Source organism: Hemitrygon akajei, chromosome 23 (genome assembly GCF_048418815.1).
Source record: "Hemitrygon akajei chromosome 23, sHemAka1.3, whole genome shotgun sequence".
Taxonomy (NCBI): domain Eukaryota; kingdom Metazoa; phylum Chordata; class Chondrichthyes; order Myliobatiformes; family Dasyatidae; genus Hemitrygon; species Hemitrygon akajei.
The window spans coordinates 6,581,310-6,606,950 of NC_133146.1; the positions used below are offsets into that span (position 1 = coordinate 6,581,310).

The following is a 25,641-nucleotide window of genomic DNA, read 5'->3' on the forward strand; positions in this document are numbered from 1 at the left end:
CAACATTGTTTTCAAATCAGTGGCTCAGTCTTCTGTCAGTGATGATATAGTCTAAGTGGTTGAAAATACTTTGTCCTTTAAATGTTCCTTCCTTTTATAAAGATGCATCTGTTGGCCCATTTACCAGATGCCCATGATGTTTGTGCAGGTGGAATTGATGATTTTGTGGCTAAGTTTGCAGATGATACAAAGGTAGATGGAGTGGCAGGTAGGGTTGAGGAAGTAGGGAGTCTGCAGAATGACATGGACCAATTAGGAGAATGGACAAAGAAATAGCATATGGAATATAGTGACAGGAAGTGTATGATCATACACTTTAGTAGAAGCAATAAATGCATAGACTATTTTCTAAATGGGGAACAAATTCAGAAAATAGGGGTGCAAAGGGACTGGGGAGACCTATTGCAGGATTCCCAAAAGGGTAACTTGCAAGTTAAATTGGTAGTTAGCATTCATTTCAAAAGGACTGAAATATAAAATCAAGGATATAATGCTAAGTCTTTATAAGGCTTTGGTCAGACACCATCTGGAGTATTGGGAGTAGTTTTGGGGACCGTGTCTAAAAAAGATGTGGTGGCATTGGAGGGGTCCAGAGGAAGTTTATGAAAATGAAAGGGTTAATGCATGAGGAAAATTCATTGGCTCTAGACCTGTTCTCACTGGAGTTTAGGAAAAGGAAGGGGAGTCTCATTGAAGCCTACCAAATATTGAAATGCCTAGATACAAGTGGATTTGGAGAGAATGTTTTCAATAGTGGGAGCATCTGGGACCAGAGAGCACATCCTCAGAGTAGAAGGATATCCTTTTATAACAGAGATGAGGAGGAATTTCTTTAGCCAGACGGTGATGAACCTGTGGAATTCACTGCCACAGATGGCTTGGAATCTAAGTATATTTGAAGTGGAGGTTGATAGATTCTTAATTAGTAAGGGCGCCCAAGGATATGGGAATAAGGCAAGGAAATCAGGTAGAGAGAGAAAATAAATCAGCCGTGATCGAATGCTGGAGCAGACTTGATGGGATGAATAACATAATTCTGCTCCTATGTCTTACGCAGTAATAGTAGAACTTATCAATTTTTGTAGTAAAACAATTGCGATTTGTGTATTTGCTTGTGCCTTCCAACAATAAAAAGCAAATTTGAAAAGTCTAAGGAATATTAATCCCTACATCATAAGGAGCAAAAGATAATCCATCTGTAGCAGTGTATTAGTTCACACTAAATTATAAGGTTGACTCAGAAGGAGGAATTTTCTGTTATGAGGATCACACTTTAGACCCAGAAGCAACAATTTGATGGTGGAATTCAGCGAGCCAGGCAACTCTTCTAGGAGGGGAAAACTCTTGACTTTATAGGTTGAAACCCTGCATCAAGACCCAAACATCAACAATTCCTTTCCTCCTGCAGATGCTGCTCGACCTGCCAAGTTCCTCTAGTAGATAGCTTGTTGCTCCAGATTCCAGCAGCCTCTTGTGTCTGTAGTTCAGAACCTGTTTAATACTGAGACCACAAGTGCATGAGACACTGATACCAAGCAGAATTTGCTTCTCAGGCAAGAGTTATTTTTAAAAAGCTTTCTCAGAACTACTGATTCTGTAAAATTACTGATTGAATAATTAGACCACAACAGATATGTCCATTTACATAAACTACTATAAAGTTTAGCGTTAGTCAATGTTTTTATGGTTCACTTTCTGTGTTAATAAATTAAGTGTTTCGCTGTAAAAGCTCTGCTCTGGGTTTTATATTTCATTAATCTAAAGTGAGCACAGTGCCTCATGTTGATATATTTAATCCAACAAGATTAATTTAATTAAAGCAAAATAACATGAAAGCCAGAAAGCTGAAATGTTGGAAATATACTATCGGTCAGACAGCATCTGTGGGGAAAGAAAGATAATTAATATTACAGATCATTCCCCTGGGATCAGAACCAACCAAGGTGATTATTAAATAATAAACCATTATCCATTGAAATTTCCAGAATAAACAATCAGATCAGAGAGCAATATTTATATGGGGACCTAAGGCAGAAATGCTGAGAGTAGTGGGACATTAAAAAAGGCAAACTCGAACAGGTTAAAGCAACAAGCTACCATACTTGGAGATAGCCTTTCCTCAGTTGATCAACTATCTATTAAATATAATCTTCGTAAAGCTCACTTTTTTAGATATTTACAAATTAGAGACTTCTTGCATTCTCAACTTCATACATTTCTTAAATGTCCAGAAAATAATTTAATTGATAGGATTTTTACTTTGAAACCTTTTCATAATGGATCTACTTCTAATATTTATAGTATGTTGTTGGCAATGAGAAACATTCTGTTAGACAAAATTTAAAATCTCTGGGAACAAGACCTACAGATTTCAATTGATGAGGATACTTGGAATGAAATTTTTTAACTTGTTCATACCTCTTTGTTATGTGCGCGTCACTCTCTTTTACAATTTAAAGTGGTTCATAGAGCCTATATGACTAAAGATAAGCTCTCTTGTTTTTACTCAGATTTTTCTCCATTCTGTAATTGATGTAATATCGAAGAGGGCTCTCTAATGCGTATGTTTTGGCCCTGCCCGCAGCTTGATAAATTTAGGGAAGAAGTATTTCAAACTTTCTTGGAGCTTTTTAAAGAAACTTTAAACCCAACCCTCTGACTGCCTTGTTTGGCATTATTGGAGTAAATGATTTTACTCTTAAGCCGAATGATTTGCATATTTTGGCTTTTATTTCTCTTTTAGCCAGAAGAGTTTTGTTGCTTAAATGGAAAGATGCAGCTCCACCTACTCATGCCCATTGGTTGATTGATGTTATATCATGTTTAAATCTAGAGAAGATTAGATGTTCTATTTCTATACATAGACAAGATTTTTTCACATTATGGAGACCTTTTTAGAACTACTTTCACAATCTTCAACTTGTTGAGCAATGATGATGGCTACTATAGGTTTGAATTTATGACTATATGTCCAATTTTTTTTTCTTTTCTTTTAACCAAACAGCTGGGGTTTTTTTCTCTCTTTTGTTTTTTTTTGTTATGGGATTTTGATTTTGCTTTAGATTAGAATAAAATATATCTTTTCAATATTATGGTTAACCTACTATACATAGATATGGGGCATTTCAACCTTGTTTCTGTTTCCATAATATCATAATGTGTTGGCGCATGGCCAAGTGGTTAAGGCGTTCGTCTAGTTATCTGAAGGTCACTAGTTCGAGCCTCGGCTGAGGCTGCATGTGTGTCCTTGAGCAAGGCACTTAACCACACATTGCTCTGTGATGACACCAGTGCCAAGCTGTATGGGTCCTAATGCCCTTCCTTTGGACAATATCAGTGGAGTGGAGAGGGGAGACTTGCATTTGGGGCAACTGCCAGTCTTTCATAAAAAAAATCCTTGCCCAGGCTTGCGCCCTGGAAACTCTCCAAGGTGCAAATCCATGGTCTATCAAGACTAACGGAGGCCAACATATTACATAATGTATTTTGTATTCGGCTCTGCATGTAATAAATAAAAATATTGAAAAAGAAAGCAACAAGCTACTTATGTGTTAACTTCCATTATAAACCATGGCAAACATGAATTAAAATCAAGTCTCCTGTTAAATGCTGAGAAAATAGTTAGCAACCTTTATGTGTAGAAATGTCAGCTTTGGTGAGGGTGTGACTCTCCATCCTGTGGAATTTGGTGCACCTCCTATGCCACATACTTGGTTTGCTTTGGAATTTAAATTGTCTTTGGAAAGGAAATGTGTCAATCTTTTGCATAATAGTTGCAGGTCCTGTGAAAACTTGGCAAAATGTCTTTTTTTCTTTGTGGCTCATTGGTGGTACTCTTGCTTGTGCCCTATAAAGCTGTGGGTTTCAAGGCCTGCTTCAAGAATGAGAGCTCCATCTGAAAAATGTAGAAGATCTTATGGGTGGATTTTGTTGTTCTTATGAACTTTTTTTATCTTGCATCCAATACCACTAAAACATGTATTTTCCTGAGAATTTTGGTTTACATTAGAACATGAGAAATAGGAGCAGGAGTTGGCCATCTGCTCATCAAGCCTGGTCTACCATTCAATCAGATCATAGCTGATCTGGCTGTAGACTCTGCTCCACTTGCCTGTCCTTTTCACTTGCAGCGTCTCCACTTTCTGAGGAAGTAGAGAAGCCAGGCAACTCCACCCCCCACCATTCAAACCATTTCTTTTCAGCAGCACCACTAACACTGACCATCTGCATCACCGGAAATGCAAGGTATCTGACTGCACTGTTGTGGTTGTACGATTACATATCAATTAAATAAAGGCGCACACACGGGAAGTGAGGTTAACTCATGTATTCACATTGCGGAGAGAGAGCAGATCAATGTGCATGCTTAAACAACAGATCAATGCATATAGGTAAGTTATCAGTCCATATGGAGTCATTGCTCTAAAAGAAACAGATCCATATATTACCTTCTTTAGATTAATGTAACATAGAACTGTATATGTAACAAAACATTCAAATTCCTTTTAACAACCATTTTCAAATAAACATGTTTTCACAATAACAGTCCACAACTAACTTAACTATACTAAAGGTTCAGTCTTTTGGGCAGTGCTCTATTTCTTTCAGGATAACACCTTTGGACCTGTGGAGTGGTATCAGATTTGGCAGGTGTCTTGTCAAAGATAACTTTCTGTGTTGCAGGTGTCACATTGCTGTTAGTGACATGATCATATCTGAGGGATAAGTCCAGTGGCTGTAATGTGACACAGAAAACCCAGGTGTGCTCTTCAGCTGAACATCCAGTATCTGGTCCACATGACATCTCCACATACGATCTCCAACATTCACTGTGTACATCAGTGGTCCAGTTCTTGTAGCTATCCTACCGGGTATCCACTTGTCTTCTCAGTAATCATGCACTAGGACTTCCTGTCTAACCTCGAAGCTCCTTGCTGATCCAATTAGCAACTGGCTGAACTGTTTATTCTGTACTTCCCGCCATAGATCTATTTTCAGGAAGTCTATGCGAAATCTCAGATTCCTGCTCATGAACAGCATTGCAGGTGTTTGATTTGTCATTGCACGAACAGAGTTCTGATGCACAGAAAGGATGTTGTCCTGCTTGTGCTGTGGAGAAGTGTTCTCCTTGTCCATCACTTTAATAGACTTCTTGAAGGTTTGGATAAACCTTTCATCTAACACATTTGTTGCTGGCTGGTGAGGAACTAACTTGAAATGTTTAGTGTCATTTTTCTTCATGAATAGTCTGAACTCCTCTGCTGTGTATTGTGTCTGTTGTCACTCACAATTTGTTCAGGTATTCCATTTCTGGCTAAGATAGTCCTCAGAGCAGAAACAGTCTTTTCTGATGTGATTGACTTCATTGGTATGACATCCAGCCACTTCAAATGAGCATCTACAGCAATCAGATATATGGAGTCCATAAATGGCCCAGCAAAATCAATATGTACTTTTTTTCCATAGTAACAGCAGCCACACCCATGGGTGTAGTAGTGATGAAGTGGGGTGCATTTTGAACTTTGTGGTATCCTGAACAGCTTTTTTGTCAAGTCTTTAATTTGCCTGTCTATTCCTGGCAACCACATGTAGCTCTGGGCTAGATTTTTCATCTTGACTGTACCCAGGTGTTCTTCATGCCGATTTTCCAACACTCTGGTGTGCAGTTTAGAAGGAACCACAACACAAGATAAACACGTCAGGGTTCTTTGACGTACAGACAATTGGTCATGTCTCACTGAGAACTCTGAAAACATAGGATTAACATGAGCTGGCCATCTTTGCATGGTGATGTCATAGACTTCTGACAATGTCAGGTCATTCCTAGTTTCTGTTTGTATTTCAGAATTTGTTACCCACAGCTGATCCACCAATGCTGTGTGAAACAGTTTTGCTTGATCACAGTATGAAGACTTCTCTTTTTTAGTTGCCAACTGAGGAAGACATGACAAACCATCAGTGTTGCTATGTTGGTAACCTTGAACTCTACATCACAAAAGTGGGCTCCTAGGAGAAGTGCCCAACACTACAAACAGGTAGCAGACATCACTGGGATTCCCTTCCTGGGATTGAAAATGGACACAAGCTGCTGGTGCTCTGTCTGTAGAGGTAGTGGTGGAACTTCTTTATTCCCCATACTAGACTAAGGGCCTCTCAGTCGATCTGTAATTGCATTCTGTGCTCATCAGTGATCAAGGTTCTGGAGGTGCTCCTCATCATTCTTGTCAGTCACAATGATGTTATCAAGGTAACATTATGTTCCTGAAATATCTTGGAGTATTGGGTCCATTGCTCTTTGCCAAAATGCTGAAGCTGATGCGATGCCAAAGACAAGACAATTACACTGGACCAGTCTCTTGTGAGTGTTGATTGTGAGGAACTTCCTGCTTGATTCTTCATTTTCCATTTGCAGATAGGCTTGTGACAAGTCGATCTTAGAAAACCTTTCCCCACCTGCCAAAGATGCAAAACTGTCTTCTATTCATGGTAGGGGATACTGCACAGTAAGCAGCACAAGATTAGTGCTCACTTTGCTGTCCCCACATGTCTTCGGCCTTTCCTTTCTTGATCATCTGGACAATTGGCATTGCACAATCACTCCACTCAACCTTGGAGAGAATGCCAGACACATTCAGCAGCTGTGACAGTCTGTAGTTAGTGCTATCATTTGGACTGAGAGCGCTGATTGTGTGCCAGTCTAGTTGGATTTTTTTCAACCATTCACATCCGAAAAGTGCTGGCCTTCCACTTGTCAAGACATAGAGCTCTAACTCTTGTGTTTGGGCTCCATACATCACATTCACTTTTAGTTTGCCTTTGGCAGACGCTTTATTGCCTGTGTACGTCTTGAGCATCACTGAGGTCTTTTCCAGTGGTAGCTTCTTTAGAGTGCTTTGACAATGCATCCCACATACAAGCCTGTTCCTTAATGAATCAGAAAGTCCATCTCTAAAATCACAGTACTGGGAAAGTTTGCACGGTTCTGCAATGTATTCAGAAATGCTTTCATCCTTTGACTGGTTCTTTTTGTGAAATACATATCCTCCAGCTATTACCAGCAATTTAGAGCTCAAGTGATTTTGTAAAATTGAAACAATTTCATTGAATGTCTTGCTTACTGGCTTTCAGGAGTTACTAAGTTGTATAAAAGCCTGTACATCTTAGCATCCATTAAGCTGAGAAGTGTGGATACCTTCTTTTCCTCATCCACATTGTTCGCATTACAATACAGTTCAAGGTCCCATAAAGGACGCTGAGTCAGAAGGCTCAGTCACTTGGCATTCAAGATGAGGTAGTAAATTGGATTTGACATTGGCTTTGTGAGAGAAGTGGTAGTGGATGGTTGCCTCGCTGAGTGACAACATGTGACTAGTGGAGTGCCACAAGGATCAGTGCTGGGTCAGTTGTTGTTTGTCAGCTATATCAATGATCTGGATGATGATATGATTAACTTGATCAGCAAACTTGCAGATGACACCAAGATTGGAGGTGTAGTGGACAGCAAAGAAGACTATCGAGACTTGCAACGGGATCTAGACTGGCTGGAAAAATAGTGTGAAAAATGACACTTGGGATTTAATACAGACAAGTGCAAGGTAGGTCTTACGTAGAGAACAGTAGGGGACTTAGGAGTGCGGTAGAACAAAGGGATCTGGGAATTCGGGTTCATAATTCATTGATAATAGGGTCATAAAGAAAACATGGCATATCAGCTTTCATAAATCAAAATGTTGAATTCAGAAGATGGGATGTTATGTTGAAGTTGTACAAGATGTTGATGAGGCCTAATTTGGAGTATTGGGTGCAGTTTCAGTCACCTACCTACAGGAAAGATAGAAATACGGTTGAAAGAGTGCAGAGAAAATTTACAAGGACGTTGCAGGTCCGGAGGACCTGAGTTATCAGGAAAGATTGAAAAGCTTAGGATTGTATTCCTTGGAATGTAGGAGATTCGGGGGAGATCTGATAGAGCCATACAAAATTATGAAGGGTATAGATAAGGTAAATGCAAGCAGGCTTTTTCCACTGAGGTTGAGTGGCACTACAACTGTAGCTCATGGGTTAAGGGGGAAAGGAGAAATGCTTAAGGACAACATTATGGGAAACTTCTTCACTCAGAAGGACATGAGAGTGTGGAACTAGCTGCCAGTGCAAGTAATGCATGCGAGTTTGATTTCAATGTTTAAGGTTTAAGATAAGTTTGGATAGGTACGTGGATGGCGGGGGTATGGTCAGAATCAGAATCAGGCTTATTATCCCTGACATGTGACGTGAAATTTGTTAACTTAGCAGCAGCACTTCAATGTAATACATATCTAGCAGAGAGAGAAAAATAATAATAATAAATAAAATAAACATAATAATAAATAAACAAGTAAATCAATTATGTATATTAAATAGATTTTTTTAAATGTGCAAAAACAGAAATACTGTATATTAAAAAAGTGAGATAGTGTCCAAAGCTTCAATGTCCATTTAGGAATCGGATGGCAGAGGGGAAGAAGCTATTCCTGAATCACTGAATGTATGCCTTCAGGCTTCTGAATATCCTGCCTGATGGTAACAGTGAGAAAAGGATATGCCCTGGGTGCTGGAGGTCTTTAATAATGGACACTGCCTTTCTGAGAGACTGCTCCCTAAAGATGTCCTGGGTACTTTGTAGGCTAGTGCCCAAATGGAGCTGACTAGATTTACAACCTTCTGCAGCTTCTTTCGGTCCTGTGCAGTAGCCCCTCCATACCAGACAGTGATGCAGCCTGTCAGAATGCTCTCCACGGTACAACTATAGAAGTTTTTGAATGTATTTGTTGACATGTCTAATCTCTTCAAACTCCTAATAAAGTATAGCCGCTGTCTTGCCTTCTTTATGACTACATTGATATGTTGGGACCATGTTAGATCCTCAGAGATCTTGACACCAAGGAACTTGAAGCTGCTCACTCTCTCCTCTTCTGATCCCTCTATGAGGATTGGTATGTGTTCCTTTATCTTACCCTTCCTGAAGTCCACAATCAGCTCTTTTGTCTTACTGACGTTGAGTACAAGGTTGTTGCTGCGGCACCATTCCACTAGTTGGCATATCTCCATGTGCAAGTCAACAGGAGTAGGCAGTTTAAATGGTTCAGCATGGTCTAGATGGGCTGAAGTGCCTTTTTCTGTGCTGTACCTTTCTATGACTCCATATGTCTTAAGTGTATTTAATGAGATGGTTTCTACTGCTTCCCTGAGCAGAGAATTCCACAGATTCACTGGTCTCTGGGAAATTTAGTTTTTTCTCATCTCTGTCCTAAATCTATTTCCCTGCATCTTCTGGCTATGTCCCCTAGTTCTAGTCTCACTTACCAGTAGAAGCAACTTCTCTGCATCTATTTTATCTACCGCAAGGCCCAAGATTTTTGTCAACCTTCAGTTTTTCTGGAATAAGCCATCTCCTTGAATTAGTACAGGTCCCCTGTGAATTAGGAATACTGCAACAAATGTACAAGCCATACACACAAATGAACGCTTGGGAGATGGGTGGGATGGATGGAGATGAATTTATCAGCTGTTGAGGGGCTGCAGCCTTTTGCTGGGTGGGGACGGAGCAGTTCTGTGAGCCGTCTCTGCCTACTCCAGCACCGTAATATTTGGGGAGATAGGGGGGAGGGTGGTGGTTTGGGGTGAATCAAACAAGCAGAGCTGAGTGTACTCAGCAGACTCCCTCACTCTCTGACCCAGTCAGTGAGAGTGGCTGATGGCCACTTTTTCCATGCTTGCTCACTCTGCCATCGCCACTGTTTCTATGACCCTCTCCCACACACTGATTTTATTTTGTTGAGACTTGTAACAAAATTTGGATCACAAACAGTTCTCAGCAATGGAATGGCATTGTAACTTAAGGACTTCCTGAAATCTCTTTCTAGTGAAGTATTCCCACATTGGATTTGGGTGGGAGATTCCAAAGTTTTAATCCAGTAACAAAATCTTGATGACAAATATCCAAGAGCATGTTAAAGATTTGGAAATTGAATGAAATGAATTATCCCTGGACTGGGGTTTGGAGACTGTAGATCAGATAGACTGTTTATTCCCATTCTCTAATACCATACTCTTAAAATTATCTTATACAGTGGCCCTAGAAATTTTTCTATATTTCTACATAAATATGACCTAAAATGTGATCAGATCTTTATGTAGGTCCTAAAACCAGATAAAGAAAACCCAATTAAATAAATAACACAAAAAGATACTTGTTTATTTATCTATTTATTGAGAAAAATAATCCAATATTACTTGTATTTGTTGGAAGAAGTATGTGAACCTTTGCTTTTAGTAACTCTTGTGACCCCATTGTACAGCAATAACTTCAACCAAATGTTTCCCTTCACTGTTGATCAGTCCTGCACATCCACTTGGAGGAATTTTAGGCCATTCCTCCTTACAAAACTGCTTCAACTCTGGGTTGTTGGAGGCTTCCTTGCATGAAATGCTTGCTTCAGGTCCTTCCATAACATTTCTATAGGATTAAGGTCATGACTTTGACTTCACAATTCCAAAAGATGGATTTTCTTCTTGTTAAATAATTCTGTTGTTGATTTACTCTTGTCTTTTGGATCATTGTCTTGTTGAATTATTCAGCTTCTATTAAGCTTCAATGATGGACTGCTATCCTGACATTTTCCTATACAATGTCTTGGTACAATTTTGAATTAATTGGTCCCTCAATGATTCCAAGCTCTCCAGATCCTGAGGCAGCAAAGCAGCACTAAACCATAATCCTCCTTCTACCATGCTTCACAGTTGGGATGAGGTTTTGGTGTTGGTATGCAGTCCCCTTTTTCCTCCAAACATAGCAATCTGCATTTCTGCCAAAAAGTTCAATTTTTGTCTCATCTGTCCCAGAGAACATTGTCCCAGAGAACATTGTCCCAGAGGCATTGTAGAACATCCAGGTGCTCTTTTACAAACTTGAGAAGTGCAGCAATGCTTTATTTTTGGAGAGCTGTAATTTCTTCCATGGTGTCCTTGCATGAACACCACTCTTATTCAGTGTTTTTCTGATAGTTGTCTCATGAACAGAGACTTCATCAAGTTCTAGAGTTTTTTGCAGGTCTTTTGCTGTTACCCTTGGGTCCTTCTACACTGCTTTCAGCATTGTACATTGTGCCCTTGTGATCTTTGCAGGATGCCCACTCCTAGGGAGAGTAGCAACTACTGAGTTTCCTCCATTTGGAGACAATTTCTCTTACTGTGGACTGATGAACACTTAGGCCTTTAGAAATGCTTTTGCAGCCTTTTCCAATTTAATGTATCTCTACAATTCTTCTTCTAAAGTCCTCTGAAAGTTGTTTTGATCAAGGCATGGTATACATAAACAGATCTTTCTTGAGAAGAGCAGGCTCTGTCAGTAACCTGTTTTTGTGTGTCTTTTTTTTATAGGGAAGGTCACTTCTACAACTCTCACCTCCAATCTCATCTCATTGATTGGAACACCTGACTCCAAATAGCTTTTGCAGAAGACATTACACCAGAGGTTCATATAATTTTTCCAACAAATATATGTAATATTGTATCACTGGCAGATGAAATAACAGATGAACTTAATGGATACTTTGCATCAGTCTTCACAGTGGAAGACACTAGCTGTATGTCAGAAGTCCATGAGTGTCAGGCAGCAGGAGTGAGTGCCATTGCTATTACAAAGGAAAAAGTATTCGGCAAACACAAAGGTCTTAAGGTGGATAAGTCACCTGGACCAAATGGACTACATCCCAGGGTCCTGAGGGAGATTGCTGAAGAGGGAATGGATGCATTAATCATGACCTTTCAAGAATCCGTTGATTCTGGCATGGTCCTGGAGGACTGGAAGATTTCAAATGTCTCTCCACCCTTTCGGAAGGAAGGAAGGCAAAAAAAGTAAATTATAGGCCAGTTAGCTTAACCTCAGTAGTTGGGAAAGTGTTGGAGTCTATTATTACTTTACTTAATTGTCACCAAACAATTGATACTACAGCATACAATCATCACAGTGATATTTGATTCTGCGCTTCGCGCTCCCTGAAGTACAAATCGAAGTAAATATTATAAAAATTTAAATTATAAATCATAAGTAGAAAATAGAAAAGGGGAAGTAAGGTAGTGTAAGTCAGGTCAGGATATTTGAAAGGTATGGCCCAGATCCGGGTCAGGATCTGTTCAGCAGTCTTATCACAGTTGGAAAGAAGCTGTTCCCAATTCTGGCCGTACAAATCTTCAAGCTCCTGAAACTTCTCCCAGAGGGAAGAGGGACAAAAAGTGTGTTGGCTGGGTGGGTCGTGTCCTTAATTATCCTAGCAGCACTGCTCTGACAGCGTGCGATGTAAAGTGAGTCTGAGGATGGAAGACTGGTTTGTGTGATGTGCTGGGCTATGTTCACGATCTTCTGCAGCTTCTTCCGGTCTTGGACAGGACAACTTCCATACCAGGTTGTGATGCACCCTAGAAGAATGCTTTCTACGGTGCACCTATAAAAATTAGTGAGGGTTTTAGGGGACAGGCAAAATTTCTTCAGCTTTCTCAGGAAGTAAAGGTGCTGGTGGGCCTTTAAGTTCACCCCGAGGAACTTAAAGCTTTTGACCTGTTCCACCTGCGCACCACCGATGTAGATGGAGTCGTGCGGTCCACTACTCCTTCTGAAGTCAACAACCAATTCCTTCGTCTTGCTGACATTGAGGAATAGATGTTGACCATGCCACCAGGTTCTTAACTTCCTCTCTGTACTCAGATTCATCATTACTCAAAATACGGCCTACAATTGTGGTGTCATCAGCAAACTTATATATTGAGTTCGATGGAAACTTGGCTACACAATCATGGGTGTACAGTGAGTACAGCAGGGGGCTGAGTACACAGCCTTGTGGGGCACCGGTGCTCAGAGTGATTGTAGAGGAGAGCTTGTCCCCTATTTTTACAGCCTGGGTCCTGTCTGTGAGGAAGTTGAAGATCCAGCTGCAGATCTGAGTGCTAAGACCCAGGTTCCGGAGCTTAGGAATCAGTTTATTTGGAATTTGGAATGATTAAGGATGAGGTTTCGGGGTACTTGGAGACTAATGATAAAACAAGTCAAAGTCAACATGTTTTCTGTGAAAGGAAATCTTGCCCTCAAGGATGTAATAAGCAGGGTGAACAAAGGAGAGGCAGTGGATGTCATTTACCTGGTTCTTCAGAAGGCATCTGATAAGGTGCCACACATAAGGCTGCTTAACAAGATATGGTGTTACAGGAAAGATACTGGCATGGATAGAGGAATGGCTGACAGGCAGGAGGCAGCGAGTGGGAATAAAGGGGGCCTTTTCTGGTTGGCTGCCAGTGACTAGCAGTGTTCCTCAGGTATGGGGTTTAGTGGGATCTAGGATCAGGCATGATATAATGGTAGAGCAGCCTCGATGGGCTGAATGACCTAATTCTGCTCCTCTGTCTTATGGTCTTATTTTTCTCAATAAAAAATGAACAAGTATGTTTTTTGTGTTAATTATTTAATTGGGTTCTCTTTATCTAGTTTTAAGACATGTCAAGATGTGATCATATTTTAGGTCATATTTATACAGAAATAGAGAAAATTCTACAGGGTTCACAAACTTTCTAGCACACTGCAAATCCTTGGCAAATCACTTTGATATTGAGAATGATGTTGATATTACAAACTGTAAGAATTATCTAGTTCAGAAATTAATTTAGAAATGAGAATGTTTGCATCTCTTTTTTACATACAGGTGACTGTCGCTTGAAGTTGGACAGCATCACAGAGACAAAAGGAGTGAAAGGAAGGTCTGCTCTGCTCCCATGTGAACTGACAGGCTTCAATGACGACTTACTCCAGATAATCAACATTACCTGGCATAAGTACCAACCAAGGGAAACACTGGTTTATACTAATGGTGTTCACATTAACGTAACAGCAAAAGAGTACACAGGTCGTGTCTGGATGAATCCGTTATTCCAGAGCAACATGTCTTTACTGATCAATGATTTGGTAAAGAGTGATGGCAGTTATTATCGATGTGAGGTCATTTGGCATTATACAGGGATGGTGAAGAAGAGGAGCCTCCACAAAGATGTTTTTCTAAGTATTGAGGAAGGTAAATATGTATCAATATTACAGAAGATAAATGACGGCATGACATAGGAGCAGAACTAGGTCATTCACCCTATTGAGTCTCGTCTGCCATTGCTATCCCTCTCAAACACAGTCTTCTGCTTTCTGCTTGTAATCCTTGATGCTCTTACTAATCAATCTTCTCTTTAAATATACCCAAAGAGCTGACCTCCACAGCCATCTATGGGAATGAATTCTATAGATTCACCAATCCCTGGCTGAAGAAATTCCTCCTCATCTCTTTTTAAGGGGTCGTCCTATTCTGAGTCTGTGCCCTCTGGTGCGATTGTCCCCCACTATAAGAAATATCCTCTCCACATCCACTCTATCTAGGCCTTTCAATATTCGATAGGATTTCATGAGATTACTCCTAATTTTTCTACACTCCAGAGGCATCAAGTGCTCCTCATTTCTTTCTCGATCATTCTCATGAACCTCCTCTGGATCTCCTCTTTTGCCAGAACATTGTTGCTTTGATAAAAGGCCCAAAATTGCTCACAATTCTCCAAGTGCAGTCTAATCAATGCCTTATAAATAAGTATACAACATACCACAAGGCTTCAATAAAGGTAAAAGTGGAGTACATGTTTGGGACAGAGTTCACAAAGCATTCTCACCCAAAACATAGACCTGTCTTTTCTCTATTGACATGCAAGTGAAGATGCTGTGAACCTTCAGCACCTTATTTCAGCTTCTGAATCTTTCATCATTTTGTTGTCTTTGTCAACAAAGTATTTCAGAAACATTGTTAATTTTCCTCTTAGTTAAATGTACTAAAAAGGAGGGAAGAGTTAGATTGATCATAGAGTAGGTTGGAAAGTCAGTACAACATTATGCTCTGAAAGGTCTGTACTGTGCTGTAATATTTTATTATTAGAAGCGATATACAACTGCTTTTGGTAAGTTCAAGTCAGAGGCAAAACTGGGTAGAAACAAAATAAGGTTGCTGAAACACCTCCAGTTTATGAATTTACCTAATTAGTTATCTATTGTTTGCATAATTAAGGAAATCCTATGTTTTCTTCTTTAAAACCATTGGATGAAGAATTTTACTGCCAATGTGTCTCAAATTCAGAAGAGAATTTCTCACAGTGACACATCTATTACTCATAACAGCTAACCATGTGCTTATTCTGATTTTAATATTAATTTGTTTGTAATCACAAAAGCTCCATGCTTTAATTCACAACCCCTGGGAGTTTGGATTAAACAAATTTGTTAATTTGTGGGATGTGAATTAATTACTCGTCCCTAATTGCTCTTGAGAAAGTAATGGTGAGATTGAACAGCTTGAATCAGTCCTGTCCCAGTAGTAAAGGTGCTGTTCAGTCAGGAGTCTCACGATTTAGAGCAGAGGTTCCCAGCCTTTTTATGGCATAGACTCCTACCATTAACCGAGGGTCTGTACACCCCAGGTTGGAAACCCATGATTTAGACCTAGTGATGATTAATGAATAACGAAACACTTATGTTTGAAACACTCTACCTTGGAGGGAACATTTAAATGATATTCTTCCCATGCACCCACTACCCTTTCCCTTGTAAGTGAGTGAAGTTGTGGATTTGGGTGCTGTTATTAAGGTGTCACTGTGCTTCTTGGAGATGGTATGGTCTCTGACCATAGTATGTTGATGATAAATGCTTAAAGTTGTGGGTGGAGTGCTTACACAATCATGCTCAGAGAAGGCTTTTTTCAATGATACATTATCCTACTTTCACTATTGAAGGAAACGTTCACATAAACATGAAGACACAAGAGAAGGCAGATGCAGAAATCTTGAGCAAGCATTAAAAACCATTTTTTTCCATATGATTATTCTTAACTTCAGAGAAAAGACCAAGCAAGAACTCCAACATCTTCATCCTTGGGCACAAAAGGCGCAGCTCTTGGCCATTCTAATCTATGAATCTAGAAAACAAGGGGACACAGATTCATTTGTAGCCTTCAAAAATATTAGATAAATACTTGAAAATGAACTAAATTTCATGGCTATGAAGAAGGAGAGTTGTGGAACTAATTTGATCTCTCCTTGAAAGGGCTATCATAGATAATTCCATGAGGTCCTGGGTTCATTTGCCTTTCATCTCTTCTCTAATGGTTCCCATTATCACCTTCCTTACTTATCAGATATGAGCTCTGGTAGCCTTTCTGTTCCTGCTTATAATCCTCTTGTAGCCATCTTCACGTTCACCTTCACCTTACCCCCGCCACCCAGTGTTCTATCTTTCCCTTTTTTTTCCTCTGCCTCCACCTAGCTTTCTGTCTCCTGTCCACCCCTTCCCCACCTTTATCTGTCCCGATCAACTAGTCATCCTTCACCAGCCTCCACTTAACCCTTGGTCAACCAATCAACTCTGGTTCTTGACTCAATTCTTCCCCTCCCCTCTTTTCCCAGCTATTTCCCCTTAACACTCATAGTCCTGATTCATTTTGACAATTCCCTCCTCTCACCACAGAAGCTGCTCAACCCACTGAGTTCCTCCAGCAGATTGTTGCTCCTGATTCCAGCACCTGCAATCTCTTGGATCTCTCTTTCAGAGAGGTTCAAAATAACCATATTGTTGTGCCCAGGCAGAGAAGACACATTGTGTGAGAAGCAGGCAGAAAATATGCCACCGGGCTGCTGAGATCAAGCCTAAGGGGAAATGGAGATGGAGCCTTTGCCGTCACTATGTGGCGGCAGGTGGGAGAGGAATAGGGAACAGGAGTCCCTGTTGTCACAGTGGTGGCTACAGTTGAGAGGTCAGAGTCTGATAATCACACTGGTTTGGATGGGGTGAGAGGGAAAAGCGAAGACTAGCCCTTTCCGTTTCTATAGTGGGGAAGAAAGGGAAATCAGAGCCTATAAGTTCACTATAGTGGGGAGATCGGAGACAAAGATAAAGATTAACTTTATTTGTGACATTTATATTGAAATATACAGTACAGTGAGTCATTTACATCAAATCAAATCAGCGAAAATTGTGTTGGGCAGCCCGCATTTGTTGCCATGCTTCCGGTGCCAAAAGCAAGCCCACAGCTCACTAACCCTAATCGTACATCTTTTGATATGTGGGAAGAGACCAGAGCACCCAAAGGAAATCCATTCAGTCATGGGGAGGACGTACAAATTCTTTATAAACAGTGGCAGGAATCAAACTCCGACTTACAGCTGGCACTGTAAAGCCTGATGCTAACTGCTACCGCGCCACACCCATTAGGGGATTCACAACCTTTTCTGGGGAAGGCAAGGTGTCTGGAGTCTTTCAGTCACTATAGGGCTAGAAGATAGCAGGGTTTAAGAGTACTTAGTCCTACTGTGGTGGGGAAGATAGGGAGATTGAAGTTAGTACAGCCACTGTGTTAAGGAAAGGTGGGATAGAGGCTTGGGTATTTATAACAAGGCAGAAGAATTACATGGGACATGCTTTGGAAAGGAAATGTATTGCATAATGATTCTGGTTCTTTTGATAGAATGTGCTCTCGATAAGTAGTATAACAATCCTATTTGCTTCACTCAATATTGTGCATTCAGATAGCAATGCAAATAGCTCTTCATTTTTCAGAGAAATGGAAGTGAATAATACAGTGTAAATTAGCATTTGTGTGTGCAGTGCATCTGAATTCTTTCTTGTTAACTACCCTCCGTCCTGAAATGTGGCTCTGAATAGGATGAAGGTCACCTCTCTTTGTCAATCTCACAAATGGCGAGACGTGCAACCAATCTGGCTTGAGTTTCCAGCAAGGAGAAGACTGACAAAGGTTGCCACTCTAACTGACAAGGGTTCTGTGATTGTAGTTCTGAAAGAATAGGGAATAAAGGAAGTAATTTAAAATGCTACTTTGGAACTGTAAAGATACTAAGTCATCATTATATAATATGTATTCCCAATTTTAGTGAGCAAAATCATAATTAGTCATTTGCTATAAGTTCACACCCTGTTCAATATTAAGTATTATGCAAAGCAATGAAAATATAATGCATATATTCATGTTAAAACACATTTGTTCATCAGTAATAACTGTTTGTTTGCCAAAATATATATGTCTATGACGTACAGAAAAGTCAACATTATTGGATATTTAAACAATTGTCCTATTTTTTTCTCATAAACCCATTGAAAATAACAGCTGCTATTTGATAATAAAATTTGAAAGATACTTAATTGGAGGTCTAGGAGCCATGTATCTATTTTCTGTCTGTATTGTATTTTGTGCTGCGCATTTATTATGGGTAATTTGTCATGTGGCTTGGGACGAGGCAGAAGCAAGGAGTATAGTTACATATTCATGCATTGTATTTAGTTCAGGTTTAGTCAGGTTAGAACAGGGGTTGGCCAGGGGAATGATATTTTTTGTAGACTGCTAATGCCTAAATACACTAATGTTTAAGTATGTTTGAATACTCTTAGACTGCTTACTTCGTTACATCATTATTTCTGGTATCATTAGTTTTTCATCATTACAAGATCGTTCATTTTTGCTGGTTTCTTCATAAAGGATCAAACTTACTTTCTTCAACTTAAAACTTTGTTACTCTGGATAGCGAGTCACACAGCGTCAACCCACCCCGTGCTTAGTCTCTGAACAGTTTTGGTTTGGCTTCAAGAACCACTACAGGCAGCAAGGTGCTTCAGAATCTTTTGAGCTTCTAAAAGATGAAATATAGAATTTTTTTATTGTCTGTTAATATTATAGAACATAGTACAGCACTGGAACTGGCCCACAATGCTGTACTGAATCAACAAAAAAATACATAAAAATACCCCCAAACTAATCCCTCCTACCTAAACGATGTCCATATCCCTCCATCTTCCTTACAATCACGTGCCTATCTAAATATGTCTTAAGAGCCTCTAGTGTCTTTTCCTCTACCACCATACCAGGAGGTGCATTCCAAGCAGCCACCACACTCTGAGTAAAAAACTTACCCCTCACATCCCCTTTGAACCTACCCCCTCTCACATCTTCAATGCATGCCTTCTGGTATTAGATTCTTAATAATATTATTATTGTGCTAACATTATTTTACACTGTATATGATATACGTACTGTGTTTTGCACCTTGGTCCCAGAGGAACATTATGTTATTTGTATGGTTGAACGACAATAAAATTGAACTTAAATGGAAGTGTTGTCCCTAAAAAGAGAGACTTGTTCAGCAGTTAATCTGATATGATACTCCAGGTCCTAGATCTATAATGCCAGTGGGATTTGCCATAGAATTCCCAATATGTTTTCAAAGTTTTAGCATATACTTCCAACTTTTTAAAATTAATGACTTCAGCAAAATGTTAAATTATCAATTTTAAAAACCTTTGAAATGATACTCAGTCAACTGACTGCGCCAAAGAAAACTTCAAAAAGCATGATAGCTGATTAATTAGATCTTAATTGGTGCTAAAATTAGCTTCAGTCTTTTCTGTCCAAACCTTTATATGGATTGAAAAGCACTGGTAAACTCAGGCAGAATAGTTAGCTGGGTAAAATGCATTCAATTCCATTAAAATCAGGTCAGGCTGAGTGTTCAAAGTGCATAATTCAAGGTAAATTTTTGTCAAAGTATATATGGCACCACATATTACCTTGAAATTCATTTTCTTGCTTGCATTCACAATAGAATAAAGAAAAAACTACCCAAACAACTAATGTCCAAAGAAGCACAAACTATGCAGATAAATACATAAATAATACTGAGAACATGAGTGTAGAGTCCTTGAAAGTGAGTCCATAGGTTATGGAATCAGTTCAGTGTTGAGTTCTGTAAACTATTCTTGCTGGTTCAAGAGCCTGATAGTTGAAGGTAATATGAGTGAATCTGCAGATGCTGGAAATATATTTTAAAAAAGCAAAAAGTTGGCAGAACTCAGCAGGCCAGACAGCATCTATGGGAGGAGGTAGTGACGACGTTTCGGGCCAAAACCCTTCATCAGGAGTTGAAGGTAATAACTGGTTCTGACCTGGTGGTGTGGGACCTAAGGCTCCTTGTACCTCATTTCCGGTGAAGAAAACATAACCTGGATGGTGGGATCCTTGATGGTAGATGCTGCTTTCTTTGTAGATGAGCTCAGTGATTTGGAGGGCATTGCCTGTGATGGACACTGGTACTGGGCACTGGTATTTCCATATTGGCATTTAGTGTTCAGTCTTCAGAAGGCTGGACTAAATTTCCCTGACTGAATTCTAAATACATAAAATAAATAAAGGTTGTGTATTTAATATGTCAGTAATATTTGAGTAATATTGTATCCTATGTCAGGATGCTGTTTATTGACTACAGCTCAGCATTTAACACCATCATTCCTACAGTCCTCATCACAAAACTCCAGAACCTGGACCTCTGTATTTCCCTCTGCAACTGGATCCTCAACTTCCTAACCAGAAGATCTGTGCAGATTGGAAATAACATCTCCACCTCACTGACAATTATCACTGGTGCTCCTCAGGGATGTGTGCTTAGCCCACTGTTCTACTCTCTCTAAACCCATGATTGTGGATAGGCATAGCTCAAATAGCATCTATAAATTTTCTGATGTGCGAACATTGTTGGCAGAATTTCAGATGGTGACGACAGGGCGTACAGGAGTGAGATATACCAGTTAGTTGAGTGGTGTCACAGCAACAACCTTGCACTCAATGTCAGCAAGACCAAAGAACTGATTGTGGACTTCAGGAAGGGTAAGACAATGAACACAGACCAATCCTCATAGAGGGATCAGAAATAGAGAGAGTGAGCAATTTCAAGTTCCTGGGTGTCAATAACTCTGAGGACCTAACCTGGACGTAACATATTGATGCAGCTATTAGGCAAGGCAACAGCTATATTTCATTAGGAGTTTGAGGAGATTTAGTTTGTCAACTAATACACTTGAACATTTCTACAAATGTACTGTGGAGTACATTCTGACTGGCAGCATCACCGTCTGGTATGTTGGTGTGGGGGGGGGGGGGTGGTGGCTACTGCACAAGATCAAGATAAGCTGCAGAACCTTGTAAAATTAGTCAGCTCCATCATGGGTACTAGCCTCTGTAGTATCCAGGACACCTCATCTTCAAGAAGCAGTATCTTAGGAAGGCAGCACCCAGGACATGCCCTCTTCACACTGATACCATCGAGAGCCTGAAGGCACACACTCAGCGATTCAGGGAGAGCTTCTTACCCTCTGCATCTGATTCCTAAATGGATGTTGAACCCTAAATACTACCTCACTACCTTTTTATTTCTGCTATTTTGCACTACTTAACTTAACTAGTATATAACTTAATACACATACTTAATGTAATTCAGTTTTTTTACCTCTATATCTCTTTATCAAGTATTTCATTGTACTGCTGCTGTAAAGTTAACAAATTTCACGACAAATGTCCTCGCCCCACCACATTATAAGTGTATGGCTCGCTGAAAGTAAAATGAAAGTATACGTTATCCTAGGCTTCAATTAGCTTTGGAGTTACAAAACATAACAGTGGCGGAGGAAGTATTAAAGAAACCCAAGAAGCCTACCTACCTATTGAAACACAGCAAGCCATTCGAGTTTTAAAAAATTGCAGCACATGATCTTTGCAATAGAAGAGACCGTCAAAACAGATATAATTTATGAGCTCATAAGCAGCAAGTACCAGCTGTTAATATTAATAATCAATTTTTAAAAAGCAGAAATGACTGGCTACATCAAAAAGACAGGCACATCTGATTGCACAAGAAATAACTGGTTGATGTACAATATACTAAGTGAATAGAGCAATATTTTGAAGAAAATGAAATAGCCGATGAAAAGCAAGTGCCAGTTTTGCTGAGTGACTTAGATGAAAAAGCATGCAGTTTGCTGAGACATTTGACTGCTCCAACCAAACTAGATGAAACGAGCATTGTTAATATCATGAAAGTAATGCAGCAACATTTAGAACTAAAACCATTGTTGACTGCAGAACACTTTAAGTTTTATAGGTGCAATCAAAAGGAAGGGGAATCCATTTCAGTGTTCGTGGCTGAATTGAAGAGATTGAGCATGTCAGTTGGTAATGGTCTTAATGATGCACTGAGAGTCAGCTAGTTTGTGGAACTTTACAAGAAAACATTCAAAAACAGCTCCTAACTGAAGCACAGCTCACACTTAAGAGCAGTTGAAATTGCTGTATCGTGAAAACAGCAAACAGGGACAGAATTAAGTTGCAGTCAGGAATGAAAGTGAGCATGAACAACAATGCAAAGTCTAAACAGAAATGACTGGTTACATTGCCGAATAAATTGTGTTAATGATGTGGCAGGGGCTCACATACAATGGAATAATGCAGAGTTAAAGGCAAAACTTGCAGAAAATGCAACAAAGTAGGATGCGCACAAAGAGGATGGTGAGCAGACAAAAATAAATGGACTGTATAGGGAAGCTGAAAAGATAAACTGTCACATTGCAGTTTCAAAAAGAGCACTAATCTGCATGCTGTTGATAAAAAAAAATTGCTACTGATGAGAGTGACACCAGGACGGTTTACCTTGAGATTTACAATATGAAAACTAACAATAGATGAGCAGTATGGCTTACACCAGATGTGAAAGGCAAATTAATTAAAATAGAATTGAACACTGACTCAACTGTTTTAATCATTCCACAAAATGAATTTGAATAGCATTTCTAAGATACTGACTGAAGCCTACAGGTATCCAGCTAAGATCTTCTACTGGAGAAAAGGTAACCCCTGTAGGAATGACATTTACTAACAGTGAAAAACGACAACCAGCAAGTCACCTTGGGCTTCAGATGTCAGACCCTGTACTCACACATTATGATCCACATCGTCCAGTGAGGCTTGCCTTGCCTTGCCTTATTGGATAGGTGCAGTCATGTCACATGTAATGAGTGATGGAAGTGACCAGCTCATGGCCTTTGCATCACATTCCCTTAGAACTGCAGAGAAAAATAATGCACAAGATTGATAGAGGCATTGAGACTGATTCAGGACATAAAACATCTTGTACAGGAGAGAGTTTACCTTCATTGCTGATCATCAACCACTAGCGTCCATTTTCAATCCGCAGAAGGGTGTTCCACTAACAGCAGCAGTGCGAATGCAGAGATGGGCTCTGTTTCTTTGAGGATACAATAACAAGATTGAATTCAAGAAGATGACTAATCATGGAAATGCTGATGGATTCTCCCGTTTACACTTGGAAAAGGAACTACCTGAAAAAATTACACAGGAGGACTCTTCTCTTGCCGTATTATCCCTATTGTGGCAGAGATGATCCAAAGGGAAGGCAAAAGAAGACCCTACACTATCTCAGGTTTACATGGTCACCCAAAGTGGCTGGAGTGTGTAGCAGAAATCCCAATTCCTCCATTCTTTGCTGCACCAGGATGAACTTGCCCTTGATAGAGGTGCCTTGTGTAGGGATTGAGAGCTGTTGTACCAGCCAAGCTGAGAGCTAAAGTGTTGGAGAAGCCGCATGCTGATCATCTAGGCATGGTCAAAATGACAGAGATTGCTCAAAACTTCGTCAGGTGGCCTGTGATAGATCAACAGGTCGAACATGTACAGAAGATGCCAAGAGCAGTACCTTTCTATCGCAGGGAATGGGTTGCTTTTCCCTAGCAGAAGATTTATGTGGATTTTGCCAGACATTCATGGGCATATTTTCTTGGTAGTAGTGGATGCAGCTACAAAGTGACCAGAAATGTTCCCAATAGCCTCCATTACACCCTCACACACTGCTGATGTGTTGAGAAGCCTCTTCCCAAGGACTGGTGTTCCAGAACACTTAGTCAGTGACAATGGACCACAGTTTGCTGTGGAACAGTTTCAGTCATTTCTGAAAATGAATGAAATAACACATATTACATCTGAACTGTATCACCCAGCCACAAGTGGCTTGGTGGAAAGGTTTGTCCGGAGTCTAAAGAACACACTGTGAGCATTGTCAGCAGAACACACTACACTAACACTGAATCAGAAGCTCTCCAATTCCCTCTTTGCTTATCCCAATGCAGCATATTTTACAACTAACAATTCACCAGCTATACCATCCCTGGTCATCCCTTGTGTTCACACATGTATCCTCTGAAACCTAATCTCAGGAGTGTGCAGGACAAACAACTGAAACAAATTGAGGGCTCCTCAAATAAGGAGTTTTGATACTTCGCTCCAGGACAAGCAGTCCTGGCAAGGGACTACAGAGGTGATCAAAAGTGGGTACTTGGAAAGATTAAAGTCAGAACTGGACCACTCTTCTACACTATGGAGATAGCAACTGATGTCACCTGGAGATCAGTTGAGGAGATCAGAGTCAATTGTTAGATAAGAAAGTTGACCAGAGCTGTCAGAACCACTTCCTGCAGTCCCAGAGTTAACTCCTGCAACACCACGAAGGAGGTCCCGAAACCTGAGATTGTTTCACAGCCACAGGTCTCACCTGCCAAGCAGTGACCCCTTGTCAGGAATGGGACAATATGCTGCATGGGCCAATTTAAAATTTACTTTGCTGAGGATTGTCCATGCAGTAGCTCTGTGTGTGTGCGTGCGTGCGTGCGTGTGTGTGTACAAACAGTATATCTATATAAGTTGTGATGCATTCTATATTAAGCTGTAGTTTACCATTAAGCAGGAAAGAGTGTTGTGTTCTGTATTTAATATCTGAGTAATATTGTAAATACATTGTTTGATTAAGCTTTCTTTGTTTTAATAATTAATTACTTTTTATATGTAAAAGTGGTGTGTTGGCGCGTGGCCAAGTGGTTAAGGTGTTGGTCTAGTTATCTGAAGGTTGCTAGTTCAAGCCTCGGCTGAGGCAGCGTGTTGTGTCCTTGAGTAAGGCACCTAACCACACATTGCTTTGCGACGACACCACAGCCAAGCTGTATCGGCCCTCGCCATTCCCTTAGACAACATCGGTGGTGTGGAGAGGGGAGAATTGCCAGTCTCCCATACAACCCTGCCCAGGCCTGCGCCCTGGAAACTTTCCACGGCGCAAATCTATGGTCTCTTGAGACTAACGGATGCCTATATGTAAAAGTACATGAATGGCATACATCATCATATCATGTCAAAGGTGTATGCCTCACTAACAATAAAATGAAACTACATGTTATCCTTCAATTAGTTTTGGAGTTACAAAACATAACAATAAGCTGTAGGAACACAGTGTGAAACAGAATGGTAAATCTCCTTAAAATATTGTATGGTTCTACTCTATAAAATAGGAAACAAGGATATGAGTTGATTAAGACTTTTATAATTTTGTTGAAGTTTGTTAGGGCAGAGAAGCTGAAAAGTTTCCCACGGAGTTGGAGTTTCCCATGGAGTGGGAGTGTGTTAGGGCAGAGATGGAGAAAAGATTCCCATGGAGTGGTCAAGTGGAATGAGTGTCTGCTATTTAGTAAATCTTTCCCACTAAGGCTGATAATTGTAGATTCAACTAGAAAGCAAAAATTGAAGGCTTATATTCATTTGCAGTACCAAAGCAGAGCTGCACAGTCAGCGATGATACCATTCAAATGAGATATTAAACTGAGGAAGATGAAGAACTCCCGCTGCTGCCTCGAAGAAGCCCAGG

At 40.1% G+C, this 25,641-nt stretch overlaps 1 protein-coding gene across 1 annotated transcript in view; it reads left to right on the top strand.

The window, feature by feature from the left end:
* The first annotated feature begins 13,929 nt into the window (after positions 1-13,929).
* Positions 13,930-25,641, top strand: part of LOC140715127 (Fc receptor-like protein 5) — a 47,522-nt gene continuing 35,810 nt past the window's right edge. Inside the window, exon 1 of the mRNA XM_073026873.1 lies at positions 13,930-14,096. Within this exon, the coding sequence (XP_072882974.1) occupies positions 13,943-14,096 (154 nt within the window). The 5' untranslated portion in view covers positions 13,930-13,942. The remainder of the gene's footprint in view (positions 14,097-25,641) is intronic.